The sequence below is a fragment of the Acomys russatus genome, chromosome 19, assembly GCF_903995435.1.
Source record: "Acomys russatus chromosome 19, mAcoRus1.1, whole genome shotgun sequence".
NCBI classification, from domain to species: Eukaryota; Metazoa; Chordata; class Mammalia; order Rodentia; family Muridae; genus Acomys; species Acomys russatus.
In genome coordinates, this window is record NC_067155.1 from 18585861 (window position 1) to 18611314 (window position 25454).

Below are 25454 nucleotides of genomic sequence, written 5' to 3' on the forward strand. Positions count from 1 at the left end.
TTCTTTTTCTTTTTTTTTTGGGGGGTGGTTGGTTTTTCAAGACAGGGTTTCTCTGTGTATCCCTGGCTGTCCTGGACTCACTTTGTAGACCAGGCCGGCCTCGAACCCACAGCAATCCACCTGCCTCTGCTTCCCAAGCGCTGTGATCAAAGGCGTGCGCCACGACTGCCCGGCGATCGCCCAATTATCTAGGGGAGTTGTTGCCCCGGTTTCTTGGCTCGGCAGCTGTTCTTTTTACCTTCTAGACTTGCGAGCGCTTTTCCTATCTGGCCAGCTAGCATTCGTCTCGTGATGCCTCGTGGGAAGAACCCTCCTCTGACGTTATCACACACATCGGATTTTCTGCCTTGTGGGTTTCTTTCTGCTTTGCCTCTGGCGGCCCTTCCTTTGCCGTCATCCGCGTTCTTAGGGCTGGGAACGGCCATCCAGCCGGCCTTGAAGGCTGCGCCCTTCTGCACAGATGCCAAGGCCCTGTCCCACCTCCTTCTTTGGGGCTTTTCTGTGTCCCCAGGGCCTGGAGACACTCTCGAGCTGAAGGCTGAGCCGGTTCTAGGGGAAGATGGAGGGGGCGGGGCTATGTCACCGAAGCACCACACTGCTTGGGACACGGCAGGAGACAGGGAAGCAAAGAGTAGGGGAGAGAGAGGGGGTACCAAACCAGGGCACTTCATCTGATGAGAAAACTAAAGCAGGCCTTCTCTCCTGTGTGTAAAAAGATACCCACGGCGCGCACCGTTGATGAAAAAGAAAGGATGAAACACGCGAGAGCACGCGGCTTCGCTGAAGCCGCTTAAGTACTAGGTTTGACAGAATCATCCTGCTCTGACCCCTTAACCCTGCTCCTACAGGACGCTGCCCTGCAGAACTGCACGCTTTGTGTCCACCAGGGCTCAGTGGCGGCGTGCCCCCTGGGTTTCCACAGTGGCATGGTGAGACCAAAAGCCATGTTGGCGAGTCGGGGCCATACACCTGGAACCCCAGCACTTGAAAGGTAGAGGCCAGAGGATCGGGCATTTGTGGTCATCCTTCTCCGCCACATGGCAAATTCAAGGACGGCTTGAGTTACATAAAACAGCCTCTTCTCCTGGCAAGACAGACAGACAGACCGACGGATGGATGGATCACACTCACACCTAACACTCTCACACACATGCACACAAACTCACACACACACACACATCACATTCATATATATGGTGGCCTCTAAAGCCAGTTCCAGGACAGCCAGGGTTACACAGAGATACCCTGTCCTCAAAAACAAAACAAAGCGCGCGCGCGTGCGCACACACACACACACACACACACACACAGAAAATCTGTATGGGTGTTTTGCCTGTGTGTGTGTGTGTACTATGGCTCCTCAGAGGTCAGAAGAGAGTGTTGGATCCTCTGGAATTGGAGGTATAGCCTGTTTGGGGCCATCATGTAGGTGCTCGGAACTGAACTCAGATCCTCAGGAAGGACCACTGAACCATCTTTCTTCCCCTGTAATGTACTATTTTTATTTTAGTTTGGTTTTGGGGGGGGGGGTTGTTTGTTTGTTTGTTTTGTTTTTCGAGACAGGGTTTCCCTGTGTAGCCTTGACTGTCCTGGACTCGCTTTGTAGACCAGGCTGGCCTCGAACTCACAGTGATCGCCTGCCTCTGCCTCCCGAGTGCCCAGCTAACGTACTATCTTTAAGATAGAAGAAAGCAACTCAACTGTCCACTGTAAGAAAGTTAACAAGGCATTGCACTAGTGTACAGTGAAAGAGACTCCAGCCACCAAGAGGACATTGGGAGGTACAGACCAACAGAAGGACACAGAAGGCCAGCAGAAATGCAACGGTAAGTAGAAGTGACACAGCCCAGGAGTCCACACACATACAGTGGCTTTTACGATCTATTATTATTATTTTTTTTACTATGTGCAGGGATTTGTGTCTGTATGTGAGTGAGTGCATGGTGAGTACAGGTGCCTTCAGAGGTCTGGCGGTCAGATTCCCTGGAGCTGGAGATACACATGGGTGTGAGCCACACAGACTCCAGGTCTCTGGAAGAGCAGCCAGCGCTCTTAACTGCTGAGCCATCTCTCCAGCCCCCTACATACAGTTTTTTTTTTTTTTTCAGTTTTTTTTTAAGTTAATTATTTACTTATTATTTATACAGTATTCTGCCTGCACCAGATCTCATTATACATGGCTGTGAACCACCATGTGGTAGCTGGGAATTGAACTCAGGACCTTTGGAAGAGCAGCAGGCGCTCTTAACCACTGAGCCATCTCTCCAGTCCCTACATACAGTTTTAAAACAGACAAAACTATTCTGTTCTGTGTCGGGCTGCAGATAAATTGCGGCGAGGAGTGTTGGGAACTAAGACAGATTAATAACCCGGAGGCTGAGTGTGGTGACGCACACCTTTAATCCCAGCATGCGGGAGGCAGAGGCAGGTGGAACGCTGTGAGTTCAAAGCCAGCCTGGTCTACAGAGTTGGACAGCCAGGGCTACACAGACAGACCCTGTCTCAGAACTAAAAGTAATAGCAATAATAAAAAGAATGTTCCAGAGTAAATTGGCTTTTTGGTTTTGGGTTGCAGTGGGGGTTGGGGGAGGGTGTAGTTAGCTCCAGCCCAGAGCTATGTCAATCAGGTTAGCCTTGAACCAGTAGAGATCTGTCTGCCTTAGCTCCCCTACCCTACAAAAGGTGCTAGTATTACCAGTGTCCTGGTCCCCCTGTCCTCCACTTCTCAAATGCTAGGGACTGGGGCTGTGCAACACCAGGCCCTCCTAATGTCCTGTTTTGTTTGTTTATTTGTTTGTTTTGTTGTTGTTGTTTTGGTTTTCCAAGACAGGGTCTCTCTGCATAGCCTTGGCTGTCCTGGACGCGCTCTGTAGACCAGGCTGGCCTCGAACTCACAGAGATCCACCTGCCTCTGCCTCCCGAGTGCTGGGATTAAAGGCGTGCGCCACCACCACCGCCACCGTCTGGCATCTAATGTCCTGTTCTTGGTTTGAGTATCATTAGGGTGTCCTTAGCCAGTGACAACTCATCAACCAAAACACCAGTGAGTGCTCTTTTTTGGCACTTCGGTTAAAGATGTGTTGAGCACGACACATTTAGATAAGAGAACAAGACATAGGCACTCAAAAGTAAAGTCTGTTTCCATGGGCACGAAAATTATCTACACACAGGAAATGGCTGAGACAAAAGTGAGCGGTGCACTGTTCATAGCAGCCTAAGAGGAGCAATGGAAGAGAGCCGGGCGGTGGTAGCGCACGCCTTTAATCCCAGCACCAGGAAGGGAGAGGCAGGAGGATCGCTGTGAGTTCGAGGCCAGCCTGGTCTACAAAGTGAGTCCAGGACAGCCAAGGTTACACAGAGAGTCCTTGTCTGGGAAAACAAAACAAGACAAAGCAAAACAGCAACAACAACAAAAAAAAACATGCTGCCTGTTTTAAAACCATATTAAGGGGCCCAAGAGCTGGCTCAGGGTTTACCTCTCTCGGTAACACTTTTATAAAAAGATAATAACCCAGTTGGTAGAACGGTTGCCTGGAACACACCTGAGGCCTGGGTTCAGCCCCCAGCACTGTGTGGACCAGGCATGGCGATGCCCAGTTACAATCCCAGCATTTGAGAGGTGGAGGTAGGAGGTTATCCTCAGCCACAAAGAGAATTTGAGGTTAGCTTAGTCTAATGAAAAATTAAAACACACACACACACGGCGGGGGGTTGGGGGGGTAGAGAGAGAGAAGAGGAAGGGGGGGGGGGGAGACCTACCAGGACAAAAAAGCACTGCAGTGCACTCAACATCAAAACGAAAACCGAGGGGCTGTCCTGCTCTCGCAGAAGACCTGAGTGTTTCTCCTCACAGCCATGCCACGTGGCTCACAGCTGCCTGGAACTCCAGATCCAGGGGCATCCATCTGCCTCAGGAGCCGCCTCCAAGGGCACCAGCTCTCCTGAGCACGGAGCCGCCCACATATAGACCCATGTGTACCTGTGATTAAAAGTAAAAATAAACTATAGCCAAAGGTGAGCATACCTCTAATAAAGAAATAACCCCCTCCCCAAACCTTAGAGCAGTATATGGGTACCCAGTAGAGGTGCTACATAAAAGGATTTTTGCAATGAAAGTAATAAAATACAAATATAAATGTTTTCCAGTTATAAATGGCGTCCTTCAAAGCAGCGGTGCTGTTCACACCTGTAATCCTAGCATGTGGGAGGCTGAAGCAGGGCCTTTGAGCCTTAGCTGCATGCGGGGGGGGGGGGGGGAGAGGAGAGAGGACAGAGAGAGAAAGAGAAGAGAGAGAAATAGAAGAGAGAAAGAGAAAAGAGAGAGAGAAAGAGGAGAGAGAAACAGAGAAAGAGACAGAGAGACAGAGTTTTCTTCTGAGCCTAAAAATCAGTCACATTTTTTAAAACTGGTTTGTGTGTGTGTGTGTGTGTGTGTGTGTGTGTGTGCGTGTGTGTCTCAGAGATGGGGAGAAAGAAAGATAGAGAGATAGCTGGCGGGGAGAGAAGTGGGGGGAAGCAGCACCGGAAAACCTCAGCAAGCAGGGATCCCCATGAAGGGGGAGGGGAGCCTTTGGTCTCTCCCCAGCCTCTTCCTTCCCCCTGGCCTGGGGGTGGGTGGGGGAGGGGGGGCAGTTCCTCTTTCCTTCCTAAGCACCGTGGACGCTCCAGCTCCCACGGGCCCCCGGGACAAATCTGGTTAAGGGAAGGAACCGGATCACACTCCTGTCAGGACCCCAGGACCCCCAACTCCTGTCAGAACCCCAGCCCCCCCGCCCCCCCCCCCGCGTCGAAGAAACATGAACCGGAAAGATAGCAAAAGGTAAGAGGAAGGTCCTGATGCCTCTGGCTGTCGGGGGGGGGGGGTGGCAGGGAGGACATAGAGGAGGGGAGCGCCCCCTCCCCTAAGACGGAGTTTTAGTGGGGCATTAGGGCGAGCTGAGTTGGAGCTGTCCTGTGTCCCTGCAAGCCTAGCTCCCTCAGCCGGCTGCCTCTGCCTTCCCCTCGGGGTCTTCCCTGTTCCCTCCGTTGGTCACTTGCACGCCCCACACACCCCACCCCCAACTGGAAACTCCAGGCTCCTGCAGGAGAAAACCCCAGGAGAGAGGTTCGTGACGTAGGTCTAGGCAGCGCCTCTTAATCCACTCCTGGCCGCTCCAGACACTGCGGGGTGGGCAGCCGTTCTGCAGGTAAGGGTCGAGGGGGGCTGCGTCGGGCCAGCAGGATCTGAAATAGGCTTCCGGCTCCTGGCATGGCTTCCCCGCCCGGTCCCCATAAGGAAGGATGGATTTGTGCTGGGTGCCCCAGCCTGGACACCTCCTCCAGCCTCCCTAGTATGACCCTGAAAAGGAAAGCGGTTGAGAGGATCCTAGCTGCCTTGGTTTGTGCCTGGTGTGGCTTTCGGTGAGCTACCCAAGCGCTCTGGCTCAGTTTCCGCCTTCTCTCTCTCGGAGTCATCGCGCGGGTACCACTTCAGAGGGGCTTGCAGACCTTAGTCCGCGCAGACCGCTGGTTCTCAGGTGTAAAAGCCCGCACAGAGGGCTTGGACCCGCCCCCTACTGTTTGGGACTCTGTGATGGGGTCTGAGAAGCGGGGCTTATGTGGAGTACCCCGCGAAGGTGATGCTTTTGGCACTTGGTGTGGGCACCTGAAAAACCCTGATCTTTGAGTTTGCTTTGTTTTGTTTTTGGTTTTGTTTGTTTGTTTTTGAGACGGGGTTTCTCTGTGTCGCCTTGGCTCTCCTGGACTCGCTTTGTAGACCAGGCTGGCCTCGAACTCACAGAGATGTGCCTGCCTCAGCCTCCCGGAGGGCTGGGATTACAGGCGTGTGCCGCCACACCCAGCTAAAAACCCTCATCTTTACAGAATACTCAGACCTCAGCCGGCTTCCTAGCCAGTGCTCAACAGGTGTCTGCTATTATTTAATATTTAACAGCTGGGCTGCAGGGGACATGGCAGATTTATTTTAGGATGTTTGTGATTTCACACCCATGGCATGCTGCAAGTCTGCCTGCTTCCTCCTAACTTGTGCTTTGGTTTTGGGGTCTTTTTGGTTTGGTTTGGTGTTTTGGGTTTTTTTGAGATGGAGTTTTGCTCTGTAGGCCAAGCTAGCATTCAAACTTGCAATGGACCTGCCTCAATCTCCCCCAGCAAGCTAGGACTACACCGTGAGTGGCTTCCAACCTCTCCATAGCTGGAGGCCAGCTTCCCACAGCTGGGTGTCTTTGAGAATCCAGGCTTTCTAACACCTGGGGTTGGGGGGTTAATCCAAGACTGACTCCACTTTTTCATGTGAAGAAAACAAAGGCCATAAAGGCACAGGGCAACTTACTGAAAGGCACACAGCTAGCAGAAATATCTCGAACCCAGTTCTGGATGACTCTGAAGATTAGCACCTAGGCCCTCCCTCCTTTCCCCTCTCCCTCCCTCCCACAGCCCCTTTTCCCCACCTGGGACAGACACCTAGGGAGGCATAACACTGGAAAGGTTATTTTTAAACTTTCCTTGAAGCTGCTGTGGCCCCAGGGACCCCGCCTAGCTCCGTGGAACCCCACGAGAAGCTCTGATACTTCCTCTCTGGGCTCCAAACTGTGGGGAGCAGGCTAAAGGCTAAGACTTTTGGGTAAGCAAAGGCTAGCTCCGACCGACGACGTGGGGGTCTGCGCCTCACCATCTGGGCTCAGTCCATCCCCGGGCAGTAGGGGTAGCCCTACAGACTCCCGGGTACATTCTTGGCTCCGGCAGGACCCTGAAGTCCAGCTCCCACAGGATGACCTTGGGCGGCCAGCGGTTGGTCCTGGGGTCGGTTTCCTGGGTTCCTTGAAATCTCAGGATGAGTCCTGGCGGGGAGGGGGTCTTGCCTACAACACATTTGTGACGCTTTAGGACTGCCAAGAGGAAATTGAAGGGTGGTGGCAGTAACAGAGGGTGACGGGAGAGGCAAAATGCTGTGTTTTCCTTTATATATGAAACCTAGATTTAAGTATGCGTATACACACACATGTGTGCATCCATACACATGTGTGATACGAAAACAGAAGGATGACATGAGGAAGAGGCAAGGGACCGATGAGATGAGGGAGGGCAGACGGATGACAAATAGCAGCAAAGGACGGGTACAATGATATATATTACGTGTGAAATTTCTCATAACTAGATCCTTTTTTTTTTTTTTTTTTTTTTTTGGTTTTTCGAGACAGGGTCTCTCTGTGTAGCCTTGGCTATCTTGGACTCACTTTGTAGACCCGCCTGCCTCTGCCTCGCGCGCCACCGAAAATCAGTAATTAGAAACAGAAACGAGGAACGAGCCAGTGCCTGGAGGAGGGAGGGGACTTAAGCTCGGAAGACCCGTGGTCCTGGTCTTTGACCTTGCTTGCCTGGGGAATCTGGAATATTTTGGGGAGGGTCGTGGGTAACCCTGAGATTTGATCTGCAAGAGCTTTGGCCCGTGTTGCCTAGGAATTGGGTCCGAGAAAACTTCTGGGAGTGTAGTTAGGAGGAAGGGGCTCCCGCGATGCTCCGCCTTGGGGTTTTTTGTTTTTTGTGTGTGTGTGTGTATGTATGTGTTGTGTGTACCTACAGGAAGTCTCATCAGGAATGCTCTGGGAAGGCAGGAGGGCGGGGTCGGCCGCGACCGGCCCGCCGCCACAAGACGTGCCCCACCCCCCGGGAAATCAGCAAGGTTATGGCTTCCATGAACCTGGGAGTGCTGAGTGAGAGCAGCTGCAGCGTGGAGGAGGTCCTGGAGAAGTGTATCCAGTGCTTCGGTGAGTCGGCAGCCTCTCCAGCCCGAAGGAAAGCCGGGCTGACCCGAAGGGAAGGAAGGAAAGCCGGGCTGAGTGAGCGCTCCTCTCCCTGCTCGCTGGTGGGGGGAGAAAGCCGCTGAGTAGGATAAATCTGACAGAGGGGCGGGGTCCTGGGGAAGGCGGAAGGATCAAATTCCGGGTCTACCTTGGAGGTGGTGGTGCACGCCTTTAACCCCAGCACTCCGGAGGCAGAGGCAGGCGGATCTCTGTGAGTTCGAGGCCAGCCTGGTCTAAATAGCGAGCTGCAAGCCAGCCAAGGGTCCGATTTTAGTTCCCAGTACCTACGTCAGAAGGCTCACATCCACCTGTAACTGCAGTTCCAGGAACCTGACACTTCTGGCCTGAGAGAGTTCCTACACCAGATTGTAACACACAGGCATACACACGCGCACACACATGCATAGGCATACACTCACGCGCGCACACACACATGCACATGCACTTTAATAAAATTAAACCTTAAAAGCTCAAGGAAGGGGCTGGGCGGACGCCTCTAATCCCAGCACTTGGGGAGGCAGAGGCAGGCAGATATTTGTGATTTTGAGGCCAGCCTGGGCTACAAAGCGAGTCCAGGACAGCCAAGGCTACACAGAGAAACCCTGTCTCTAAAACAAACAAACACACCTCGAGATGACTGAGGGCAAGGAGCCATGCACCTTCCAGCTAAGGCAGCCGAGTCACGAGGAAATCGTGTTGCTTGTCCAAGTATCCCAGGAGCCAGCATGTGTGCGCCAGCCGGGCACACCCCCCCCCTGGTTCTGGGGGCCGTGTGTGTCATCCTGCCCCCCCCCCCCGGTTCTGGGGGCCGTGTGTGTGTGTGTGTGTGTGTGTGTGTCCCTGCCTACCCAGTTCTAGGGGCCATGTGTGTGTCTGTTGCCCCGCCCACTCAGTTCTGGGGGCTCTGTGTGTGTGTGTCCCCCCACCCACCCGGTTCTGGGGGCCGTGTGTGTCATCCTGCCCCCCCCCCGGTTCTGGGGGCCGTGTGTGTGTGTGTGTCGCCCAGGGGCCCAGGCTGAGACACCCCCCCACCCCACCCCCCGCAGACTCAGCTGGCAGCCTACGCCGCAGCGACCACATTCTCAAGATGGTGCTTACAATGCACAGCTGGGTGTTGCCGTCCTCAGACCTTGCTGCCCGTCTGCTGACCTCATATCCTCCCCGGGTACCATGATCTTCATCTAGAGGGTTGAGAACAGACCCGTCAGCTCCTGGGAGACGGGGAACAGGGGGCGGAGGAGGCAAAAGGGGACGCTGGGAAACAGCCTTGACTAGAACTCAAGTACCAGAAGGCCGCCAAAGACGCCCAGGAGCTCAGACAGCTACAGATCTGTTACTTGGTCAGGTAGGTTTGGGCCGACATCCCCAACGCGGTGGAACACCTCTCCAAGACCCTCCCCCCAGCCTAACGCCTGCCTACTCCCAACTCCAAAAACTCACCTACTCCACCCCCACCCCCGACAGGGTTTTCCCCTGTAGTTCTGGGCCATCCTGGATCTCACTCTGTAGACCAGGCTGGCCTCAAACTCACAGAGATCCACTGCCTCTGCCTCCCGAGTGCCGGGATTAAAGGCGTGCACAACCACCTCCACCCAGCCTCAAGCCTACTTTCTAAAACTCCATGCTAAGAACCTGTGTGATGAGTCATGCCTGTAATCCTGGCATGAGATAGCCTGAGGCAAGATGATTTCTTCAGGTTCAAGGCTAGCCTGGGCTATAGAGTAAGGGTCCAGTTCAAAAAAAAAAGAAAGAAAGAAAGGAAAGAAAGAACGAAAAAGAAAAAAAATAGAATTTACCAAAAAAAGAAAAAAAAAAAAAAAAAGCCCATGCTGAAATGCAATTGGCTGGAGGCTCGACCGGCAGCCGGGTGGTTAGGAAGAGGACTTGCCGTACTTTCAGAGGACCCGAATTCAGTTCCTAGCACCCACATGGTGGCTGATGACTGTGACTCCAGTTCTAGGAGATCCAGTGCTGTCGTCTGGCCTCCATGGGCACCAGCCATGCACATGGTACAAATGTAGACATACAGACAGACAGACAAAACACTCATGCGTACAAGATGGAAAGAAATCTTTACAGAAAAAGTAAAAATCACTGCAAACTTGGGCTGGAGAGATGGCTCAGAGGTTAAGAGCACTGACTGCTCCTCCAGAGGTCCTGAGTTCAGTTCCCAGCAACCACCTGTTCACAGCCATCTATAGTGAGATCTGGCGCCCTCTTCTGGCCTGCAGGTGTACATGCAGGCAGAGCATTGTATACATAATAAATAAATCTTTAAAAAAAAAAAAATGACACACACACACCGCCACCACTCCTTAGAGAACACAATTCTTGGAGACCCCTGACAGATCCCATGGACTGCCAGGTGAGACCTCACTTCCCTCACCCCAAAGACAACTTTGCCTTGACTCCCCAAACCTCCCCCCACCAGTTCCTGACACCCCTATGTCTCCCTTCCCAATTGTCTCAAGACCCCTCTCCTGTTTTAAGAACCAACCCCTCCAATTCCTACTCCAGAGAGCTCCCCTCTGAATCACCCCTTCTAAACCCTGGCCCCCGAACCCCGGCACACGCGGAAAGTCCCTTTGTCCTGTGCTCAGCATCCCTTACCCGAAGGCCCCTCAACCTCTTTACCCTACAGTCAGCCCAAGTCTACCTCCCACCTCTGAAACCCTCCTAGGTACTGGCTGACCCATCACCCTGAGGCGGTGCACCAGGAGCCCCAGCTGGAGGAAGTCATAGGTCGGTTTTGGGCCACTGTAGCTCAGGAGGGCAACGTGACCCAAAGGAGCCTGGGAGACGCCTCCAACCTGTGAGCCAGCCCTACCCTCCTTCCCCTGCCCACACCCTCCATGTCTCCCCAAACCTCCACCCCTGAGCCACTCCAGTGACCTGTCGGTCCTTGGCCTCCAGCCTGAGTCCTGGGGGGCCCGGCCCCCCACCTCTCATGAGCAGCCCAGGCCTGGGCAAGAAGCGGAAAGTGTCCTTGCTGTTCGATCACCTGGAGACAGAGGAGCTCGCTCAACACCTCACTTACCTGGAGTTCCGAGCTTTCCAGGCCATCACGGTGAGAACACCTTTCCCAGTGTGCCCCTAAGCTGGAAATGGAAGGTAGGGTAGATGGTTGGGGTGGGTTGGGCGGGGGGTCTACAGTGTGAGTCCAAAACAGCCAGGGCTACACAGAGAGACCCTGTCTCAGAAAACAAAAACAAAAACACACCCAAAAAATGCTTATTGCAGTGTGTTCTGGGGGCACAGGCCTATAAGCCTAGCACTTGAGAGGCTGATGCCAAAGGACAGGAAGTTCAGGGCCAGCTCGGGGACTACATGAGACCCTGTCACAAAAATACTGATTGCAATAGGACCACAGAGTCAAGCGATCAAGGCATTTTTATCAGTTATGCACTCACCCACCAAGCATTTCAACTCAGCTGTGCCTCAGTTCCCCCGTATGGGAAGGTGAAAAGATTAAAGCAGAGCATTAGCGGTCCCTACCTGAGAACAGTGCGTGGCTCAGAGGGAAAAAAACGGCAACAGAGCAGAACCTTTGAAATGGCTGCATTTCACTTCCCTCAAGGCGCTGCGTGTGCTTCTGTGTTGAAATGTGTCAGCTCTAACGTGTGCTGTTGTCTCGAAGGAAAGTGGGGAGCTGGTTCCTTTAGGGGACAGATGTCCTTATTCGGATGTTGTGTGTACTTGTGTGTGTGTGTGTGTGTGTGTGTGTGTACATGCATGCGCGTGAGCTTGTGTGCGCGTGCATGCATGTGTGTGCTTGTCTGCGTGTGCAGGCGCATGCATGGGCGGTGCCTGTCTGCATGGGTGGGTGCGTGTACATGCGTGTGCGTGTGTTTGTGTGCGTGTGGAGGAGTGTGTGTGTGAGCATTTGTGCGCGTACATGCATGCGCGTGAGCTTGGGTGCGCGTGCATGCATGTGTGTGCTTGTCTGCGTGTGCAGGTGCATGCATGGGCGGTGCTTGTCTGCATGGGTGGGTGCGTGTACATGCGTGTGTGCGCGTGTGGAGGAGTGTGTGTGTGAGCATTTGTGCGCGTACATGCATGTGTGTGCTTGTCTGCGTGTGCAGGTGCATGCATGGGCCGGTGCCTGTCTGCATGGGTGGGTGCGTGTACATGCATGTGCGTGTGTTTGTGTGCGTGTGGAGGAGTGTGTGTGTGAGCATTTGTGCGCGTGCATGCATGTGTGTGCTTGTCTGCGTGTGCAGGTGCATGCATGGGCGGTGCCTGTCTGCATGGGTGGGTGCGTGTACATGCGTGTGCGTGTGTTTGTGTGCGTGTGGAGGAGTGTGTGTGTGAGCATTTGTGCGCGTACATGCATGCGCGTGAGCTTGGGTGCGCGTGCATGCATGTGTGTGCTTGTCTGCGTGTGCAGGTGCATGCATGGGCGGTGCCTGTCTGCATGGGTGGGTGCGTGTACATGCGTGTGTGCGCGTGTGGAGGAGTGTGTGTGTGAGCATTTGTGCGCGTACATGCATGTGTGTGCTTGTCTGCGTGTGCAGGTGCATGCATGGGCCGGTGCCTGTCTGCATGGGTGGGTGCGTGTACATGCGTGTGCATGTGTGTGTGTGAGCATTTGTGTGCGTACATGCATGTGTGTGCTCGCGGGGAGTGGTGGATATGGGTGTGGCATGTACACGCTGTTGAGCAGAACAAAACAAGCCCTTCCAAGTCCACTTTCCCATCATTCCCTCTGCTGACCTTGCCACAGTCAGACGTATCGTGACGATGTGGTGACGTCAGGGTCAGGGACCCTCAGCAGCCCGAGGGGAGACTTAGGCTAGAGCATGCTAGGATGCTCGACACTAGAGGTCAGGACCTCCAGAAAGACAGGATAGGAGCATCGTGGCCAACGCTGACCAACCTCGTCCTCAGGCCCAGGACCTGAGGGGCTATGTTCTGCAGGGCTCAGTGAGGGGCTGTCCCGCTCTGGAAGCATCCGTGGGGCTGAGCAACAGCGTGTCCCGCTGGGTGCAGGTCATGGTGCTGAGCCGTCCTGGGCCTGCGCAGCGTGCCCAGGTACTCGACAAATTCATTCACGTGGCACAGGTAAGCCTTGGCTGCCCGTTCTTCCCGCTCGCTTGCTTTTTTATTTACTTATTTTCGATTTTCACTTTCGATTGAGACAGGGTTTCTCTGTGTAGCCTTGGCTGTCCTGGACTTGCTTTGTAGACCAGGCTGGCCTCGAACTAGCAGAGATCCTCCTGCCTCTGCCTCCTGAGTGCTTGGATTAAAGGTGTGCACCACCACACCTGGCTTTTTTTTTTGTAGGTAGTCTTTAGTTTTTTTTATTAATTTATTCATATTACATCTCAATTGTTATCCCATCCCTTGTGTCCTCCCATTCCTCCCTCCTTCCCATTTTCCCCTTACTCCCCTCCCCTATGACTGTGACTGAGGAGGACCTCCTCCCCCTGTATATGCTCATAGGGTATCAAGTCTCTTCTTGGTAGGCACCTGGCTTTTTAAAAAAATTATTTTAAAGTGTGTGCGCGCGCAAGTGTGTGACTTTAGAAGCCAGTGGCACTGGAGTCACAGAAGACGCAGTTGTGAGCTGCTCAGTGTGGGCGCTGGGAACGGAACCGGACTCTTGATTCAGCAGGCCACCCCCACCCACCACGCCTATGACGTCACACCCCCAACCACTATGACGTCACACCCTAGCCTCACTGCAGTCCATACTCCTGGGGATCTAGCTGGGGACTGGCCTTGACATCACAGCCGGACCTTGCTTGGCCCCACCAGCTGGTTTGCTATTTAGGAACTGACAACTGTTTCCCAAGCCCCAAATCAAGCATTCTATCTCCAGTGCAGAGAAAAGGATCCTTTCCACGTCACCCAGTCCTCTTGTCTTTGGGACAGTGACTGTATCACTCCTAGCGATGGTTAGATACAGAGGGGCAGTCCAGTCTCTCTCACCCTGACCTTTTGAGTCAGCCTCCTCTCTCTTCTGGGAAAAAAGGAAGCCCTGTGGTCAGGCCTTTCTGAGTATCTCCAGAGCAGACCACGCCCTTTCTTGGGAACCTTCCAGCACTTTGCTTCTTCCTCTTGCTTGGCTGTTTGTGCCTATACTAGGGATTGAACCCAGGCTCTCCCGCACCTCAAATAAGTCCTTTATCGCTGGGTCACGTTCCTAAGCCTTTTCGTTTTAAGGTAGGATTTCTCTGTGTAGCCCTGGCTGTCCTGGACTCGCTTTGTAGACCAGGCTGGCCTCAAACTCATAGCGATCCACCTGCCTCTGCCTCTCCGAGTGCTGGGGTTAAAGGTGTACGCCACCATGCCCGGCTATCCCCAGCAGGGGCTCTACCGCCGAGCTACATCTTGCTGGGCTCTTAGACCTGAGAGTGGGTCTAGCATCAACGGGGGGTGGGGTGGGGGTCCTTAGGATGAGCATCTTCTGTTTGGTCCTGCCTCATCTTTGTCCACAGTGGCCTCCACCCTTCTTGCTTAGAACAGGGAGGGAGGGAGGGAGAGAGGATTCCCCTGACACCTTGTGGGCCTCACATTTGTCCTACATCCGTCTTACTCTTCCAAGTCACCGTTATCCTGTTCAATTCTGCCTGGTACCCAATTCCCCATCCACAGTCCACGCCCTCTCTCAGTTGTTTGACTCCCAGAAGCCTGACGCCTGGTCCGTTTCCAAATTCTCCATCCCTGGCTGACACACACCTGTCTGTTCCAAATCCGTCCTGGCCGCCCTAACCCACCTGCCTGCTCACACGGGTCCACACTCATGCACTGCCCAAACCCTTAGCTCCGTACCCGACCCTGCTCCTGTTCTGCGGTTCCTCCCGCCTCCGCCCTTACCTCCTTCTAGAGGCTCCGCCAACTACAGAATTTCAACACACTGATGGCGGTCACGGGGGGCCTGTGCCACAGTGCCATCTCCAGACTCAAGGACTCCCACGTCCACCTGAGCCCTGACAGCACTAAGGTAACCCCTTACCTCCCCCAAAAGTCCACAGTGCTCATGCGCCCTGGAGCCCGCACACGTGACTTCCTCTAACAGCCACCAGCCGCTAAGCAAGGTCTCTGGAATCAACTGGGGACTTTTTTTGGTTTTGTTTTTTGTTTTTATTTTTTTTTTGAGACAGGGTCTCTCTGTGTAGCCTTGGCTGTCCTGGACTCGCTCTGTAGACCAGGCTGGCCTCGAGCTCACAGCGATCCGCCTGCCTCTGCCTCCCGCGTGCTGGGATTAAAGGCGTGCGCCGCAGCATGTACTTTGTACACAGGCCCTGCTGGAGCTGACGGACCTCCTCGCCTCCCACAACAACTACGCCTGCTATCGCCGCACCTGGGCCAGCTGTACTGGCTTCCGGCTGCCGGTCCTGGGTGTACACCTCAAGGACCTGGTGTCCCTGTATGAGGCCCGTCCAGACAGATCGCCAGACGGCCGGCTGTACCTACCCAAGCTGAACAGCCTCTACCTGCGGCTGCAGGAGCTGGCAGCGCTGCAGGGACAGCGGCCTCCCTGCAGCGCCAATGAGGACCTGCTGCATCTGCTGACGGTGAGCTATGGGCCCTACGTTGTCTGAGCTGCTGGGGGTCTGCAGGACCAGGGTACTGAAGGGATGTGAGGGTTTTGTTTGGTTGCTTTGGGTTTTGCTGTACTGAGGATTGAAACTAGGACCTCATATAATTTGGGAGTACTCTACCACTGAGCCATGCCCCAGCCCCTCACTGGGGGATTCTAGGCAGGGGCTTCTAGGCAGGGGCTCTACCACTGAGCCATGCCCCAGCCCCTCTCTGGGGGATTCTAGGCAGGGGCTCTACCACTGAGCCACACCCACTGCATGATGATGAGTTCTATGCTGGTTTTCTAGCACTAAGCTATATCCCCAATCCAAGTATCTTTCTTTTCCTTTAGGTCTCCCAGTGAGGGTCTGAGGGTGTTGCTCAGTGGTAGAGCCCCTGCCTAAAATCCCCCAGTGAGGGGCTGGGGGCGTGGCTCATGGTAGAGCCCCTGCCTAGAATCCCCCAGTGAGGGGCTGGGGTGTGGCTCAGTGGTAGAGCCCCTGCCTAGAATCCCCCAGTGAGGGGCTGGGGTGTGGCTCAGTGGTAGAGCCCCTGCCTAGAATCCCCCAGTGAGGGGCTGGGGGCGTGGCTCATGGTAGAGCCCCTGCCTAGAATCCCCCAGTGAGGGGCTGGGGTGTGGCTCAGTGGTAGAGCCCCTGCCTAGAATCCCCCAGTGAGGGGCTGGGGTGTGGCTCAGTGGTAGAGCCCCTGCCTAGAATCCCCCAGTGAGGGGCTGTGGGTGTGGCTCAGTGGTAGAGCCCCTGCCTAGAGTCCCCCAGTGAGGGGCTGGGGTGTGGCTCAGTGGTAGAGCCCCTGCCTAGAATCCCCCAGTGAGGGGCTGGGGGTGTGGCTCAGTGGTAGAGCCCCTGCCTAGAATCCCCCAATGAGGGGCTGGGGGTGTGGCTCAGTGGTAGAGCCCCTGCCTAGAATCCCCCAATGAGGGGCTGGGGGCGTGGCTCATGGTAGAGCCTCCCTACTGGATAAGTGCCTTTATGGTACTCAATTCATGGGAATCTGGGACAGTGAGACATTCCGAAGGCTGTGTAGTGTAAGACTGAAAAGTTGATTGCACAGCCCCTGGGATAAGACCTTCCATAACTCTCAGGCTGACCCCCCTTCCCCCTGTGCAAAATGAAGCTCCGTGGCTCGCTGTTAAATTCTAAACACTCAGGAGCCTACGAGAGGAAGTTGGCCAGCTTGGACTCTGTGGTGAAGAGGGGGTGAGGATGGGGATGGATGGTGAGAGAGATCCCAGTGGCTAAGAGTTCTTGCTGTTCTGAGAAGCCAATTTCCGTTCCCAGCATGCACTTGGGTAGCTCACAGGTTACCTCTAAGGCCAGCTCCAGGGGATCCGATGCCTTTGCTGGTCTCCGTGAGCCCCGGCTTGCACAGTGTACATACACACAGAAGACACATACGTACATAGTTTCGTTGTAAGGGCTCAGTGGGAACAAGGTACCCCTGGATTGTAGAGGAAACAGTATGGCAGGTGACAGACAGGTGTGGCAGGGCAGGTCCAAGAAGAGAAAAGTCTGAGAGGAAAATGGGAGCGGCGCCTAGGCAGGGACTGGACTGCAGTGAAACCTTACTGCCCTGCCCATCCCCCAGCTGTCCCTGGATCTCTTCTACACAGAAGATGAGATATATGAACTTTCTTATGCCCGGGAGCCACGTTGTCCCAAGAGCCTGGTGAGCCTTGGCCCCTGACCTCTGACCTCCACCCCCCCCCCCCCATCCCCCCCCCCCCCCCCCGGCTCAAGTCCTTGCTTTGACTGTGTCCCTCTGTGTGCCCTCTAGCCACCCTCCCCCTACAAAGCACCTCTGGTGGTGGAATGGGCCCACGGTGTGACACCAAAGCCAGACAGCAGGACCCTGGGTCAGCATGTGGAAAAGCTCGTAGCGGTGAGGAGGGGGATGCCACAGGTGGGAGGTAGGGGAGGAGCCAGGGCCACAGGGGGCGTGAGGGGTGGCGGGGGGGGGGGTGTCCTTGTCCTCACGCTAGTGTCTGTGTTCCTCTGAAGTCCGTGTTCAGGAACTACGACCCAGAAGGCCGGGGTACCATCTCTCAGGAGGATTTCGAGCGGCTGTCGGGCAACTTCCCCTTTGCCTGCCATGGGCTTCACCCACCTCCGCGCCACGGGTAAGAGGCCCTGCCTCCTGGACCTCCCAAAGCAGCAAGGGCCCTGGATATGCCACTCGAGAGGCCAGCCAAGGCTGAGGTGCGGCCTTTGCCCTGTAGGAGCGGCTCCTTCAGCAGAGAGGAGCTGACCGAATACCTGCTCCGTGCCAGCGCCATCTGCTCCAAGCTGGGCCTGGCCTTCCTGCACACCTTCCACGAGGTCACCTTCCGCAAGCCCGCCTTCTGTCACAGCTGCAGTGGCTTCGTGAGCACTTGGCCCTGTTAGCACCCTTGGGCCCTGTCCCTGTCCTGTCCCCATCGTCCCCCCTCTCCCCCTGCCACCCCTCCCGCCCCCATTGTCTCAGCTCCTCGCAAGCTAGCTTGGGCCAATGGGAAGGGGAGTGGGGGTAGGGGGGTGGAGGAGGGATGGGGGTGGGGGAGACTTCCAGAAATGCCCCAGCCTCGGTTCATATAAGCACCAAACACTGGCATTCCTATATTCTGTACACTCACCAAACTACATGGTATCAGGTCATCTTCCCCAAGACAGTAAGTAGCCAAGCTGTGAGTACTACCCAAATCCCTGAGTAATTCCCCAAAACTCTGGATAATCTGCAAACCCGAGTACATTGCGTTAGGCATGGTAGTGGACTAGAACCAGGAGTGCGAGGTTATCCTCAGCTACATAGAGAGTTTGAGGCCAGCCTGGGCTACATGAGACCCTGTCTTGAAAATAAAAAAGAGAGAGAGAGGAAAGGACAGGCATGGTGGCACACGCCTTTAGTCCCAGCATTCGAGAGGCAGAGGCAGGCGGGTCCCTGTGAATTGGAGGCCAGCCTGGTCTACAAAGTGAGTCCAGGACAGCGAAGGCTACACAGAGAGACCCTGTCTGGAAAAACAAACAAACAAACAAACAAAAAAGAAATGTCAAACCCTATGGGCTTCCGTCCTCTCCCATCCTCCCCCCTCTAGTCCCACTAACCGACTGACCTTCCTTCCTCCAGCTCTGGGGTGTCACCAAGCAAGGCTATCGCTGTCGGGGTGAGCGAGCTGCACCGCCCCCCCGAGGGAGGGTCTCTCAACCTGTAAGCTGAAAGAACAAGGCGCCATTTTAATAGTTCCTCCCTGTCCCACCCTTCCAACCCCCAGACTGTGGGCTGTGTTGTCACAGACACTGCAAGGATCAAGTGGGAGTGGAGTGTAAGAAGAGGCCGGACGCAGAGGGTGACCCGGGCCCCCCAGGAGCGCCTGTGCCAGCCACACTTCCTCCTGCCAGCTCTGGTGAGACTCCCCAAGCATAGCAGTACTGGGACGGGAGCCCGGAGTGTGGGGTCTATTCCTAAGCTCCACGGGGTGGCCTCCTGTCACAGCCACATCTCTTCTACCCCTCCCGTCAGGAGCAGGCTCTGAGGAAAATCTCTCCTATACGCCGTCTGCAGATCCTGAGTCTGGTTGCCACCGGCGCCATGCTTGGACGCAGACGGAGTCTTCACATTCCTCCTGGGAGACAGAGATGGTAAGGGGTCCCTGACTGGATCTGGGGAGACACAAGCCATATGTCTGCGGGCAGAGGACAGATCTGGGAGTCACGGGAAAGGAAAACCATGTGGAACTCCTCAGTCATCTGGATGGGAGGGTGGAGACACTCACTAGATTTTAATGTTGACAGAGTTTTAATATACAGCAGTCTTAATATACGCAGGGGACAAAGGTGGGCAGCTATCAGCACAGAAAACAAGATTTAGGGAGAGGAAAAAAAAAAAACCAATAAAGCTAGGAATGGTGGCCCAAACTTATAATCCTAGCACTAAAGACGCTGCAACAGGACACTTAAAGGCCAGCCTACGTGGTGAGGATCCAGGTCAGATTGTTATAGTGAGAGACCCTGTCTCAAAACCAAACAACAGTAACGTGAAAATATGGTCAAGGAAGGTGTCCTTGGCATACTCTGCAAGGTCACACACACACACACACACACGTACGCGCACACTCACTAAAAAGTAAGGGCCAAGTATGTCAGGAGCCACAATAAATATTATTGGAACAATTTCCACTCCTGAAAGGCAGAGACTTCACCTGGGACTATTGGTTCATTTGCTTAGCCACAGTCTGAGGGAGGTGCCCCGTCCTGGTTGTGGACTGCCACCTAGATAAAATAAGTGCCCCTCACTGTGTCTCTTTTCTCCTCCCAGGTGCCCTTCCCGGTACGAGTTCCGCCGTCCGAAGCTACCACAAAGCCCAGTGCCTGAACAGCCGGCATCCTAACTCCTTCCCCTCCCTCCCCGAAGCCTCCTGCACACCAGCCCTGCCTCTTATCCATCATGTTTTCCCCTAGAGAAAGTTCTGCGTTCCACCGAGAGTCATTCATACTCCCTTTCCCCTTGCTTGGCATCAGCAGCTCTGTGTTGGACGTATTTGGGCTCCAGTTGCGTCATTCCCCCCCCCCCCCCCACCGACAACCCACTTCCCAGGATAAGGAGACTGAAGCTTAGTAAGGCTGAGCCCACAGAGTGGGGGGCCAGGCTCACACCTGTTTTAGAACTTGAAGCTCTGACCCAGTGGAGCACGGGCACTGTTGACTTGGTCGGGAGATTGCGAGAGAGTGGAGGCGACAGAGGCTGCCATGGGCAGCGTGTGTGAGCCGTCTTCCTCTGCTCGGAGGCTCTGTCCCCACCACTCGTCTTCCCTTTCCACACCTCACCTGCTGCATCCTCATCCCGCATGCACGCGGGCCTCCCTGTTCCTACCTCAGGGCCTTTGGACACGCTAGCTCTTCCCTTTATCCGAATTGCTCTTTACCAGAGGTCCGTGTGGCTTGCCTGCTCTAGAGCTTTGCTCAAGTGACATCCCCTTGGGGAGGCCTCACGGACCTCAGAGATGTCACGCAAACGTTTTGCGACCCTCCCTTCCTGCTTAAATGTCTGCCCCCTCCTCGCCCGGAACAGCTCCCCAAGGGATGAGATATTTGCCTGTATTGTCCCGCAGTGTCCCCGGTGCCCAGCACACGGTTGGTATCAGGGAGCACCTGTCAAGTGTTTGCCAATGCTTCAGTGTGTCCTTCCCCTCACCCACGTGAAAAGCAAAAGGCTGGCCCAGACCTGGGGACAGAAGCCCACCGCCCCTCCACGTCCCCACACTGGCCCCACGTTCCCCCCCCAGCTGATCCCCACCCCCCCCCTCCACGCCCCCCCCCCCCCGAGCTGGTCCCCACACAAACAGATCCTATAACCATCAAAAGAATTAAATTTATTTTCGGACAACATGGTTCATAGTGTTGAGTGGTGGGTGGGCGTAGGGCGTTTAGGGTCTCCGGCACAGGCAAGGCCGGGCTTGGTGAAAGAAACCCTCACAGTGACGCCCTAGGATTCTCAACAGCCCCCCACACACCCTGGCAGAACCTACAGCTGGTCCTGAAGGACCCGTCACTTTTTCTTCTTTCTGCGGCCCCAGCGCTGTTGGCCAGCTCTCCCCGTTCCTCCACCTTCTCTTCGGCTCTTCCAGGTGGGCATGGGAGCCTCCAGCTCACCCGGACGCCCCCCACGGTCTGGCACGTCACCCATAAGCACCTGAGAGTCGATTAGACTCAAGTTTCAGTAAGGGGTAAAAAGCTGGGTGCGTTGGTGTACCCCACCATCCTAGCATTTGGGAAATGGAGGAAGATTGAAAGTTTGGGGCCAGCCTCATCATGTCCACATAGTGAGTTGGAGGCTAGCCTGGGCTACATGAGACCCTATCTCAAAAATAAAAGCCTGGTGGTCATACACACCTTTAATCCTGGCACTCAGGGGGCAAAGGCAAAAGGATCTCTGAGTTAGAGGCCAGCCTGGTGTACAAATTGTAAAATATATATATTTTTTTTTTAAGATTTATTTATTATTATGTACATGGTGCTCTGCCTGCATGTACACCTGCAGGCCAGAAGAGGGCGTCTCATCACATTATAGATGGCTGTGAGCCACCATGTGGTTTCTGGGAATTTAACTCAGGACCTCTGGAGGAGCAGTCAGTGTGCTTAACCTCTGAGCCATCTCTCCAGCCCTGGTCTACGGCTTCTAGAACAGCAAAAGCTACAGAGAAACACCCCCCACACACACACACACACAACTCTCTCTGTCTGTCTGTCTCTCATATATGTGTGTGTGTAGCATGTATGTATACATGTATGTTTGTATTACGTATATAAATAACTTGCTTCTAGCTGCCATGTAGAGTGGGTAGTTTGAGGCCGGTTGTGTCCAGAGTCCATGTACCAGAGAGAACACTGCACCAAGGGAAAGCCCAAAAGGCCAATCTGAAGGCCAAGGATGCCCAGACTGCCGTGCCCAGGGTGTGCGCCCACCTTGTTGATTGCACAGCTGGTCCCTCGGCGGGCAGCCACGCTGGTAGCCGGGACCACACGGGAAAGATCGGCCCGGGCGGCGAGAACGTGTGGGATAGACACCTCAGGTTCTGGAGTCAGAAGCCTTCGGACTGGGGACAGCACAGCCCTCATGGCCTCTCCTTGGGCCTGGGTGGGGGGAAGAGCAGACATGGAGAGAGCACGCGAGAGCTCGTCCCTAAGCAGGGTCTCTGCGCGCTGGAGCGGGTTATTCTCCGAGGCACTTGTGCTGTGATGGAGCTGGGCGCTGCGGCATAGAACTCAAATCTCCGTGCTGGGGAGGCGGAGGCTAGAGGGTCAGGAGTTAGCTACGCGGCAAGCTAAGAGGCAGAAACAAATCTCTTTTTCCAACCCCCGGCAGGGTCTCCCTGTGTGGCCTTGGCTGTCCTGGACTGACTTTGTAGACCAGGCTGGCCTCGAACTCACAGTGATTCCCCCAGCCTCTGCCTCCCGAGTGCTAGGAGTAAAGGCGTGCGCCGCCACCGCGCAGCCAGAAACAAAACCTTAAAAGAAATGGTTGACTCTATTAGAGATTGAGCCTGGGTGACAATCGAGGCCACGGGCCACCACCCTTGGAATTGGGGTGGGGGGTGGGGGGCGGAGGGGTGTTCATGTGAGTCTCATTATGTTATGACGACACAGAATAGGACATTTGTCAGTTCTAACAGCCCAAGCTTGAGCGTTTTGGCCTCCAAAATCATAAGCCAAAATGAACTTATTTTAATTTTTTTTTCTCTGTGTAGCCCTGGCTGTCCTGGACTCTCTTTGTAGACCAGGCTGGCCTCGAACTCACAGCTGATCCGCCTGCCTCTGCCTCCCCGAGTGCTGGGATTAAAGGCGTGCGCCACCCCCGCCCCGGCCACAAGCTTGCTTATTCCTGCCAAGGTTCCCACACACCTCTGCCCGGTCCCCCCAGTGGAAAGCGGATGTCGTGAGGTCCAGGCGCTTCAGGAGGAGGCAGCGGCGGCAGCGGTACTGCTCTGTCAGGCTTTGCGACAGAGACTCCAGGGCTTCCTGGAAGACAAGGTTTCAGTCACGCCAAGGGTCCCCGCCTCTGCCTCCGGGCGGCGGCGGCGGCTACTGCTCACAGCCGGTCTACACACAGGCTCTTACCCATCGCGGGGCGTCCAGTGGCGAGTTGAGGAGGGGCTGCAGGGACTCCGGGGGGAGGGAAGGCAGCAGCTCGGAGACCTGGTGGGAGACACGGTCAGAAGGCAATGAGCCACACGCAGGATGAACCTTCTCCACGGCTCCAGTTCCCCTCGGCCGTGTGAACCGGAGTCTCGGACGGAAGCAACGGTAGGGGATCTCAGTTGAAGAACTGCCTCCATCAGCTTGGCCTACGGTAGGCATGCCTGTTGAGTTATTTTCTTAATTGCTATTTGTTTGTTTATTTTATTTTATTTATTATTATGTATTACACCTGCAGGCCAGGAGAGGGGTTATAGATGGTTGTGAGCCACCATGAGGTTTCTGGGAATTGAACTCAGGACCTTTGGAGGAGCAGTCAGTACTCTTAACCTCTGAGCCGTCTGCAGCCTTAATTGCTAGGAGTGCCTAGTCGACTATGGCCAGTGCCCTCTCTGGGCAGATGGGCCTGGATCCATCTTTAAAAAAAAAATTTTTTTTTTAAAGTTTCTATAAGGCTGGAGAGATGGCTCAGAGGTTAACAGCACTGACTGCCCTTCCAGTAGGTTCTGAGTTCAATTCCCAGCAACCACCTGGTGGCTCAAACATGTATAATGTTATCTGGTGCCCTCTTCTGGCCTGCAGGTGAAAATGCAGGCAGAGCACTGGATACTTAATAATAAATAAATGTCTTTTTTTTTTTTTAAGTTTCTATTAAAAAAAAAAAAAAACGGTAACAACAAACCCGAAGGAGCGAGTTAGTTGCCTTGGTTTTCCTCACTGATGGGCTGTATAAACTGAAACAAACCCTTTCCTTCCCCAAGCTGGGGTTTGTTTATTTATTTATTTTTGGATTTTAATTATTTTTTTTTTATTTTATTTGTTTATTTTTGTCAGTATTTTATCACAGCAAAAAGCAAATTAGAGCTCTAAAACCATCCCTGTCGTTAGATCAATTCATTCTAGGGCTGGTGTTGAAGACAGGAGCCGCTCCCCAAGTAAGGCGTCCCTCTACCTTGTCGTGAAGCTCCCGGAGTAGCTGGCTAGCCAGGGTTCCACGCAGGGGTCTAGGGAGTCCCAGGGCTTGAAGAGTTAGCATCAGTTCCTGAACCGTGCCGTCTCCGTCCTTTTCGTCTTCTCCAAAAGTCGGTACGGGGCTGGGATCCGGCCGGAGCCGCAGGTGCAAGAGGCGGGCAGCCTGGAGCTCGGAGCAAAGAAACCCTGAAAACAGAAACATGGGTGTCCAACCAGAACCTTGGCCCCTCCCCAGGAGTAAGCCTCTCCCCCTTACACGGCAGCAGGCGGGTCCTCTTCCTCCAGCCGGCTTCCGAACTACCCGACCAGCATCTAATTCAACCCACTGAAGCTTTCCGAGGAGGACCCTTCTGCAGAATGCTGAACTCAGCCCTAATCAGAGCCTACCTCCCTAAGGCCCGCAGGCTCCCGCATCAACGCTTCGGCCACGCCCCCCGAGAACCCGCCCCCTGCAGAGGCCCCGCCCACACCCGAGGCCCCGCCTCCCCAGGGGCTTCCCGGGCTCACGCAGCAGGCGCAGGCCGCCGCCGGGCTCCCGCAGCCCCGTGGCGCAGTCTCCTCCGCAGAGCGCGCGATCCGGGCAGTGCAACGCCCGCAGCAGGCCGGCCAACTGCCGCAGGAACTCTTCCTCTGCATCCGGGCCTGCCGGAGGAGGCCATCAGGGCGCGGCGGCGGGTCCGGCCACCCGCTGTCCACCCCCACCCCACCCCCAGCTCCGTACGCACCGTGGCCAGCGCGCAGCACTGCGGCGCCCTCCTCTCGCCGCTCCAAAGCTCCTAGAGCCGTCAGCTCGTCCGCCAGCCGCGCGCACAGCGCCCTGAAGTCCGCACACGACGGGCCCCGAGACGCAGCCTCCGGGAGGGCAGCGTACCTGCGGCGGGGCGAGCGTCAGGGCCAGTCCCCCTCTGCGTCCGCGTCCCCAAGCGAGCGCGCACGTCCCACACCCTCCACCCCACCTCACCCTACCCCACCCCCGCAAGCCGCACCGCAGATCCTCTTACCCCAGAGTCAGCAGGTCACCGGCCACCGTGGCCCCATCCATGGCAGCTTCGCCGGGGACCCCGCGTGCGCGCCCCCTTCCGCCCCGGGACAGGCACCGCCCCGAGGGCACCGCCTCCCATCCCTCCCCCTCCCCGTCCCCCCGCCACCCCCCCGAGCCTCTATCCAATCACATTCTGGAGCGAAGGAGCTTCGGCCCTCCGATTGGCTCGGCAGCTCGCCAACCCGCCCCCCTCAGGGAACTTGTCCAGGGTTGTAAATTTTACAGCTTGAGGTTAGGGTCCGAGAGGTCGCGGGGAGGCTTGGGTATTTCTACTGTTGGGGACTTAAAGGCAAAAAGCGACTTGTTTTCCTTTCCCATTCTCTGCTTTTTTGTTTTGTTTTGTTTTGTTTCCGAGACAGGGTCTCTCTGTGTAGCCCTGGCTGTCTTGGAACTCGCTTTGTAGACCAAGCTAAGCCTCGAACTCAC

The 25454-nt window shown here is 55.1% G+C and overlaps 2 protein-coding genes across 3 annotated transcripts; one reads left to right on the plus strand and one right to left on the minus strand.

Moving 5' to 3' along the window:
• The first annotated feature begins 4773 nt into the window (after positions 1-4773).
• Rasgrp4 (RAS guanyl releasing protein 4) lies at positions 4774-19044 on the plus strand. The gene is made up of 16 exons (XM_051162795.1): positions 4774-4819; positions 7579-7763; positions 8846-8951; positions 9082-9144; positions 10480-10611; positions 10713-10866; positions 12687-12860; positions 14629-14745; positions 15044-15319; positions 16935-17015; positions 17124-17228; positions 17348-17466; positions 17566-17710; positions 18450-18486; positions 18595-18726; positions 18846-19044. The coding sequence occupies exons 1-16, from the start codon at positions 4797-4799 to the stop codon at positions 18974-18976; spliced, it is 1980 nt and encodes a 659-aa protein (XP_051018752.1). The 5' UTR covers positions 4774-4796; the 3' UTR covers positions 18977-19044.
• Positions 19045-20680: 1636 nt separating this feature from the next.
• Fam98c (family with sequence similarity 98 member C) lies at positions 20681-25086 on the minus strand. 2 transcript variants are annotated; one of them, XM_051162732.1, is made up of 8 exons: positions 24988-25086; positions 24712-24857; positions 24494-24628; positions 23967-24172; positions 22937-23014; positions 22721-22837; positions 21785-21952; positions 20681-21011 (listed from the first exon to the last, which is right to left on the minus strand). In XM_051162732.1, exons 1-8 carry the CDS (start codon positions 25026-25028, stop codon positions 20868-20870), a joined length of 1035 nt encoding a protein of 344 aa, XP_051018689.1. In that variant the 5' UTR covers positions 25029-25086; the 3' UTR covers positions 20681-20867. The 2 variants fall into 2 exon arrangements, with proteins under 2 accessions (XP_051018689.1, XP_051018690.1); XM_051162733.1 differs by lacking the exon at positions 21785-21952.
• Positions 25087-25454: the final 368 nt, after the last annotated feature.